This window comes from Corylus avellana, chromosome 2, assembly GCF_965113065.1.
Source record: "Corylus avellana chromosome 2, dhCorAvel1.hap1.2, whole genome shotgun sequence".
Classification (NCBI taxonomy): domain Eukaryota; kingdom Viridiplantae; phylum Streptophyta; class Magnoliopsida; order Fagales; family Betulaceae; genus Corylus; species Corylus avellana.
The window spans coordinates 19,279,798-19,288,693 of record NC_142491.1 but is presented as its reverse complement, the minus strand read 5'-3'; the positions used below and the strand labels follow the sequence as shown (position 1 = coordinate 19,288,693).

The 8,896-nt window shown below is 33.0% G+C and overlaps 2 protein-coding genes across 2 annotated transcripts; both read left to right on the top strand.

Annotated features, from left to right (window-relative positions):
* The first annotated feature begins 483 nt into the window (after positions 1-483).
* Positions 484-838, top strand: FP6 (farnesylated protein 6). Its single transcript, XM_088512611.1, is given in 3 exon segments — positions 484-540; positions 543-705; positions 708-838. Coding segments are annotated over 3 exon segments (351 nt in total).
* A 2,226-nt stretch (positions 839-3,064) lies between these two features.
* LOC132169910 (F-box protein At2g26160-like) lies at positions 3,065-4,240 on the top strand. Its single transcript, XM_059580855.2, has one exon. The coding sequence runs from the start codon at positions 3,065-3,067 to the stop codon at positions 4,238-4,240; it is 1,176 nt and encodes a 391-aa protein (XP_059436838.2).
* The last annotated feature ends 4,656 nt before the right edge of the window (positions 4,241-8,896 follow it).

The window sequence follows — 8,896 nt, the reverse complement described above, 5'->3', positions numbered from 1 at the left end:
CCGGAATACAAACCTCTAAACAATATAAATCTATCCTCAGCAATATGAGATTAAATAAACTAGAAAAATGATCTTTATGGTTTTTTATAGGTACGTCAAAAACTTTTATTCTTAAATGTTATTGGTTTGTCTCCTCTCATCAAAGAGCAAAATCAATTTTATAACGTATTTTTGCTATAATAAATCACTCAATATTGTAACAATAACTATAATAAATATAATAAATAAATGTGACGGCCATACGGGTTTGCTTACAATGTGATCATTTGAACCTTAATGGAGTACCCATAATTCCAGAACTCGAATAAGTTTGTAGCCACATCATTATCCAAACTGGTTTGCAATAAATTTCTGTGTGCCCACGTGTTAGAATCTAAACTTTTTGTTGTATTGAGTGTAATATAGCCGTATGTGTTAGCCATGGGACAAATTTGATTGATTTGAAAAGGTTGGTGTGATTAGATGGTGGAGATCAAGATGAAGATGGACTGCGAAGGATGCGAGAGGAAGGTGAAGAAGGCACTGGAGGGAATGAAGGGTGTGTGAAACAGGTGGACGTGGAACGCAAGGTGCACAAGGTGACGGTCATTGGATATGTGGACCCGGCCAAGGTGGTGTCCCGCTTGGCTCATCGAACGGGCAAGAGGGCCGAGATGTGGCCCTACTTGCCATACGACGTCGTTGATCACTCCTACGCACCTGGGTCTGCGACAATAAGGCCCCAGCTAGGTACGTGCGAAACGTGCTAGACCCGCAGATGTCGTATCTGACACGTGAGAGCTCCACTAAGGTGCGATACACCACAACTTTCAGTGATGAGAACCCCTATAAATGCTGAACAAAAAATAGTAGTAGTACTTATGTGGTGGACTTATTAGGACGGTAGATTTCTTATTCCCCTTGAGATTGGTGTGATAAATGTTTTTTTTTTTTTTTGTTGGTTTGGACTCTATGACTTGGTCATTAGATCTTAGAATCAAAGAATTAAATCTTCAACTTTGTAATTTTCATTGTATATTTTGATGGAAATATTCGTCTAGCTTCAATATTTTTTTTTTCAATTGGTTATAATTATGTACCAAAATATTAACAATTTTAAAAAGAAAAGACCTCTGTTATCTATTTATGAGTAATATATAAGAAAAAACTACATGTGTCAAAAATTATATATGTTTCAAAAATGCCACTTTTTTATTATTCCTATAATACCCTTATTCTCTTAAAAACTAAAGTAAAAAATTAATAAAATAAAAAAGTTTTTCTTTTTTTTTTGAAAAAAAAAAGAGAAAAAATAAAATTAGGCTTTTAGTTTAATATATTTATATATTTTTATTAAGAGTGACACGTGTTGCCATTTTATTGGTGTTGACGTGACATCTAAGGGAATTCGTCAAATTTTTTAACAAAATTTGACCCTTGGAATTATTATTTTTTTTTTTTTTGGCATATCCGAGAAAAGTAATTCTAGAAGTCACTCTTGTATCCCTTTTGTGTCACTCTAAGAATGAGGTGGCTTTTAAAATCACCGTTTGATCAAAATTCAATAATAATCAATTATAAGGCCAATGGTAATTTTAGAAACCACATTATTTTTTGAGTGACACAAGAGAACTTAATCAATCTCATAGTCTTTGATACCATATCGAGTTTTGTGTAATGCTGGCTACCTTAACGCGTATGACAGTGTTTGTAAATATAGCCAATGATAAATAAGAAATCATATATAACTTAAACTCTACCATAACAATACAAGTTAAATCCTAGATGACTACTAGAGTCCTATCATAAGTGTTCTTCATCCTCTAGGTTATCTCTAAGAGTATGAAATTGATTAGGTCTAATACTCTGAGTTCACTTTTATAGGATATGAAACGATTTGTAATTTAGACTAACCACACAGTTTGATTTTGCATTTACCCCTATTTTTTATATTGTATGAGCTATTTTTATTTATCCCAAATTTTTTGTTTTTTTTTTTTTTTTTAAAAAATACAAGATAGTTTAGTTTAATTTTTTATTTTAGGGGGAAAATACATTTTACCCCCCTGAACTATCAACTTATTTACACTTTGACCTCCAATGTTTAAAAAGTGACACTTGACCCCCTAAACTTCCAAATTGTTACAATTCGACCATTTTGACTTTTTTTTTTCCCCCCAAAATGCCTCCATCCCAAGTTTTTTTTTTTTTTTTTTTTTTTTAAAATTTTTAAAAATTTAAAATTAAAAAAAAAAATTAAGGAGTGGCCGGCCACCCCAGTTGGGCCTGGGTGTGGCTTTGGCCACCCCAGACTAGCTACCCCTTAATTTTTATTTTTTATTTTATTTTATATATATATATATATATATATATATATATATATATATATATAACTTGGGATGTGGGCATTGGGAAAAAAAAAAAGTCAAAATGGTCAAATTGCAACCATTTGGAAGTTTGGGGGGTCAAATGTCACTTTTTAAACATTGGAGGTCAAAGTGCAAATAGGTGGATAGTTCAAGGGTAAAATATATTTTTTCCTTATTTTAGTTTTTAAGAGAATAGGGGTATATATTATAGGAATATAATAATAAAAAAAGTTGTGTTTTTGGCACACGTTGATAGCTTGTTATAATTAAGCAAAACAATTTAGAGTTGAAAACAATATATTATATTATATTATATTATATATGGTTTGAAATTTCTTCTTCAATTTTTTATGCCAAAGTTAATTATATATATTGTGATTCACGATGGGGTTGGAATAATTAGGATTAAAAATGGAATATGCATGCATTAGGAGTCCTTTTCTTTTTCTGCTATGATTTCTATTTTTTGTTTTTTACCTATAAATTAATAAAGCCAAGCCACCAATATAAATAGAACCGATCAATCAGTTGAAATATAGCCTTCGATCTCCTTTCTTCTGTATGTTTCTTTCTCTTTCTCCATCTATGGCTGAATTATACGGTAACCTTGGAGAATACCTTTCCTTCAGTGTATCCTCGTTTCTGAAGCAGCAGATTTTATACCATAACAATAAAAAGATGTGTATGGTCGGTGGGATGAAGTTCCGGATGATATGATGGGTGAGATTTTAGGGCGCCTAAATATAATTGATCGCATTCGGTTAGGAGGTGTTTGCAAATCTTGGAGATCAATTGTGAAGCAAAAAGACATCCGCAGTGCCCCTTCAGTACCATGGCTGCTTCTCCCTCACGCCCAAAATTGCAACTCCTTAAGCTTCTTCAGCATGTCGGAAGGCATAGTTCATAATATAAAGCTACCTAAGGCGGCGCAGGGAGGTTGGTGTTTTGGATCTTCCAAAGGTTGGTTAACTATTGCTAGGGGAACACAAGATGACCCACAAGTTTTTCTTTTGAATCCCATTTCAGGATTCCAACGCCACCTTCCATCCTTGTCAACAATCCCATCTTTCAAGGATTTTGTTGACGTGGCGTGGAATCCAAACCGCATTACATCTTTTATTCGAAAGATTGAACTATCGTCTACAGACCTTTCAAAATGTATTGTTGCAGCAACTTTTAGGTTGCCGACGGCTCATTTTTTAGCGGTTTGCAAGGTCGGCGATAAGGAATGGAGGGTCTTCCAAGGACTAAAGGATAAATATCCTTATTACTTTGACGTCAAGTTTCATGAAGACAAGCTGTACGCTTTAGTAGACACGCACATGATGGAAGAAGAAGAAGAAGGCGGTTTTGCAAGTTATACCATGGAATTGGGTAGCCGTGAAGAAGCCATCGTTTTGAAAGTAATTCCAAATATTAGTGCACGACGTGCACCCTACGAAGTTGAAATTAACGGTGACATTATTATTCTCAAGGATCATGGGTTGGAATCACACTTGGTGAAGTCCGACGGTGAATTGTTGATTGTGAGCGCACTAATGAATAATCTCTATACAGTAGTATTCAGTTACATGAAAACAACCAAATATCAAGTGTTCAAGATTGGTTGGTCCACTTCCACGTTCACTAGGGTAGCTAGTATAGGTGATAAAATGTTATTTGTGTCACAAAGCGAGTCATCATTTCTTTCGGCTCCAGATTTCAATGGCTTTTCTGGGAATCAGATTTACTTTTCAAAAGACAATCGTGCACATGGTTTGGATACCCTTGATCCAATAGTTTGCCAAGAATCTGGCGTTTTCTACCTTGACGACAATAGGATTGAACGCTCTTTTCCTAGCATCAATCTTCCAACGCAGTGTCAAATGTGTTGGTTTACACCACATCCATGATGCTACAACAAATTTATTCTCATATTGTTGTAATTTATCTATTCATCTTTATCTATAATTTATTTCGTGTTTTATTTTAATTTATGAATTACTACTTATCTAAATATCTATTTATGTCTGATGTTTCTTTGAAGAAAAGAAGTACTTGTTTGGTAAAAAAAATTAAAAGCGTTTGCAAGGATCCAACTTGTTCAAAAGCGTTTTTTAACTTAAAAGTTCTATTTCTCAAACACAATCCCAAATAAAGTCTAAGAATTAATTATAAGTTAAATGTTTATGTATTTTATGTATGTATATTGTAACTGTAGTTTTATGTAGCTTAGTTATGTTCTAGGGACTTAACTTTATTAGGAAACGTATGTACAAGAATTGTACACACAAGTAACCAAATAACATTGTACATTCATTTGCCAGAGAGCTTTGCAAGTTTGCAACCCTTATGCGCCATTTACTTGCATGCAACAAAATTTTTAATTAATTATGAAACAGCCCAACGTGTTATTTTTAAGCAAATCATTAAGCAAGCCATGAAAATAAATAAAAAATAAAAAATCTTAAAGAAGGCCATGTTGCTTCTGTGAGTGACAACTAAAAAGTCTATGTGATTTAGTCTTTTCCTTTAAAAAAGAATTAAAAAAGAAAAAAAGAAAAAAAAAGTCTATAAAATTGATTTGAATTAAAAAAGTCTATAAAAAAGTCTACACCAAATCCTTGTAGAAGGGACTCTCTTTCTAATTTCTTTAGGAAACAATTATTTTTACCTATAAACAAAGCCAATATTAATAGACTTAGATTATACACATAATATTTGTCTTTATTCTTGCTTCATTTCTAGCCGTTTCCTTCCAATCGGTTGAAATATGAGAACTCAAGCTTAATAACTCTAGTAGACGAAGGAAAAGATAAACTTAGTAGACTAAGGAAATATAAACCTATAATGAAATGAAAATAAACTAGAGAATAAAATATTTTTAACACCTTTCAATATAAACAACTAAATTTAAATTTGCAAGAATATTATCCTCCTTTTTGTATCAAAGCCTTGTTTTAAGAATTTTCATTATTGAAAATGCCTATTTAGTAATTAGTGTCACTACATAAAAAATGGCATTTTCTAACGTGGCTACAGTATAAGTTTTTTTGCCACGCCAGCAATTTTCTGACGTTTAAAATTTAAAACGTCAGAAAATTCTTTTCTGACGCATGAATAGTAGCACGTCAGAATTTTCTGACGTGTTACAACAGACACGTTAGAAAATTCTGATGTGTTAAATTTTGCAACGTCAAAAAAATATTACAGATTTTAAGAATTTAAAAATTATATAATTTTTGACGTAGGGACATATACCATGTCAGAAAAATTCTGACATGGCAGTGTACCATGTCAGAATTTTTCTGACGTGGTACACTGCCACGTCAGAATACTATATATATATATATATATATAAACAGATAATTATATATAATTATGTAGAATCTTTTTTTTAGGAGACTTTTCCTGACGTGCCATGTGTGGCACGTCAGAAATTTCTGACGTGCAACACATGGCACGTCAGGAAACTTCATGCGGGGACACCTCCCTGCACAGACTCGCCATGGGCGGGATTTTGAAAATTTTTCCCCAACTTTTTTTCTCTTTTTATTCTTCCCTCTTCTTATTTTGAAATTCCTCACTCTCACTCTCTCTCTCTCCTCTCTCAATCTCCCTCTTCTAATAGTACGAAGCTAGTCTCTAGAGGAAGAAGAAAAAGAAAAGGTAAAGATAAAAAGAAGAGAAGCAGCAAATTGAAGAAATGCAAAAGAAGAAGAAGAAAAAGGAAAGAAGAACAGAAGCAGAAGAAAAAAAAAATAAAAGGAGAAGAGAAGATAAAAAGATTTTTTGGGTTTTTGAATATTTGTTGGGTTTTGAGGTTTGGGTTTTTGATTTTTTTGTTTTGGATTTTTGATTTGTGATTTGTGATTTTTTGAAGACTTTTTCGGTTTGGGTTTTTTGTAAATAGAGAAAAGAAGAGAGAGACAATACTGAGAAAATGGAGAGCAGGGAGACATGAAGCAGATCTGCAGAAACAAATTGAAGAGAAAAAAAAGGAGAAAAGGATCTTTTCTTTTTTCTGCAGATCTGCAGAGAAAAGAAAAGAGAAATTGGCACAGCTCCCTCACGCGTGAGGGAGCTGCCATGCAGAGATTTCAAATAATAAATTTTTTAATTGAAAAAAAAAATCCAGAAAAATTAAAAAAAAATTTTAATTAATTTTTTAAATTTCCTGACTTGCCAATTTTGACACGTCAAGAAATTTCTGACGTGCCAATTTTGACACGTCAGAAAATTGTTCTGACGTGCCACACAGTAAAACGTCAGAATTTTCTGACGTTCCACCCATTGACGCGTCAAGAAATTTTTTTCCCGACACCTATGCTTCTTACAATCGACACGCGTCAGAAACGACCCATCAGAAAAATTTTCTGACGTGTCAAACACTAGAAAACGTCAGAAATCTCCAGTAAAATTTTTTTTTTTTTTTTTTTTGTAGTGTGTACTCGAAGAGTTAAAACAAAGACAAATCAATTTATCAATAAGATGATATACCTTTCATTTTTTATGGCTTATATTAATCATCCATATAATTTTGCAATAGAAGAGAAATTAATTCGAGAAATTAATTTATAAGTCCGGATGACTAAGCACATCACGTTGAAAACAGGTAAAAATATATTTTGCTTTTTTACTTGAAAATATTTTGAACAACTTGCTTAGTGAAAAATTGAATTTTTTATGAATTCCAAACTTTGCTTCGTTTAAGTTTTTTTTTTAACAAACGAGTTATCTTCAATGATTTAAAATCAATTCTCGAGCAAAATGTTCCATCATACAATACCAAATATACAAGTTAAAAACTTTACCGCCCCAGCACTATCTATGACATACCCAATAGCTTTTAAGATTATTACAAAACAACACTTTAAAAATGTCATCATCACAATCAGTATATAGATCTGCAGCATAAACTGACGAAGTAAGTCTCTGGCCGCTTTCCCTTTCATTAATAACAATTCTTTCATAAACTTGATAACTCATCCATCATTTGTCAATATATAGTTTACTCCCAGAAAAGAACCAAAAGAAAACAAACGACCTATCAGAAACCATTCTGTTATTCTTAAGCAAAATTTAAGAAAACAATAAATCCAATACATCGGGCTACAATAGACTTGTCTTATTCAGAAGCAAAAACAAAATACAGAATCAAACCACTCCCAGTAACAATGTCGCTGACACGCCGGCGCGTGGCCGACAAAATGATGCATGAAGGCCGGCGGTTGAAAGAAGGGGTGGCCGGCGAGCACAGTGAACAGTAACATGGATGAACGGAACAGATGGAGAAAGCCAGATTTGATTCTAAACAAAATAGATTGAAATAGCTAGATAGCTTCTTCTTTGTCATTCCTCTTTCTTCTTCCTTCCTTCCTGATAAAATGCAAATCAGTTATAGGTTCTAGTGCAGCTTTGCTGTGAATATAACTGATTTGAGAAACTAAAAGTCTATAACGGATTTGCATTCCATCCACTAAGCCTGAAGGAAGGAAGGAAGGAAGATGAAAGAGGAACGACAAAGAAGAAACTATCTAGAACGTAATCATATAAACCTATTATGGCAGCAACAAACGTTTGCTCATTGATATTCGAACATCGTTCACCGATCGACTAGCAAACATTCGTCTATCTGGATCAATCCTTCGTCCTCTAGAATAAACTACCAATTTAACCTAACTACCTATATTCATGAATTAATTCAACCTTATCAATGCTTAAAGGTTTGAACACAAAGTAAACCAAGTATTTCACAAGTCACATGGGTTGATTCTAAAATGTGTTTCCCAAAATTCATAAGGGTGAAGACTTTAATTATTTTTATTTCAAAGCTAACACATTTGTTAAAACATTATTTAAAATAGTTTAGATATGTATTTGGTAAAGAGTTTACTACCATCTTGTATAGTATTTTCTAAATATCCAAGTTTTCATTCAAAAACTCTTTAAATCAAGAACTCCTTTTTAAGAAAATCATAAGTTTTATCAAGCAATTAACTAATCTTGTTGGAATATGGATCTAAGCATTAAAAGTAGAAGGAAAACAAAGAATAAATTACCTTTGGGCAGAAGTCAAAGCTTTAGAGAGATCAAACCTCCAAGACTCAAGAGCAACCATCTTTTCCTCCCTCTATCTTTTCTAGCTCTATTCATAGAGGAATTGCATGCATAAAACGCCAAGAAAAGAAAAGATCCCTTCTTACGTTAAAATTTTATGCATACGAACGATCGTTCAAAGGAAACTTTGACCTTTTCGAGTACTGTAGGTTTTTAATATATATATATATATATATATATATATATATATATATATTGGATAATAACTTCTATAGAGTCTTGGCACAAGCCAAAGCCTTTATGCCCTCCAATAAGAAGGCGACACATCAGCGTGAAATAGTATAACAAAAATATGGTGTTCTATCTAATCTTTTTTTATAGAATACCTAAAACAAAACACTTTCTAGAATAAACTTTTCATATTTTTCTCCAAAATCACCTTGGCCACCAACCTGCCGCCGGAGACGCTGATAGAGACGACGCCGGCCTGTACAGAGAAAGCCGAAGAC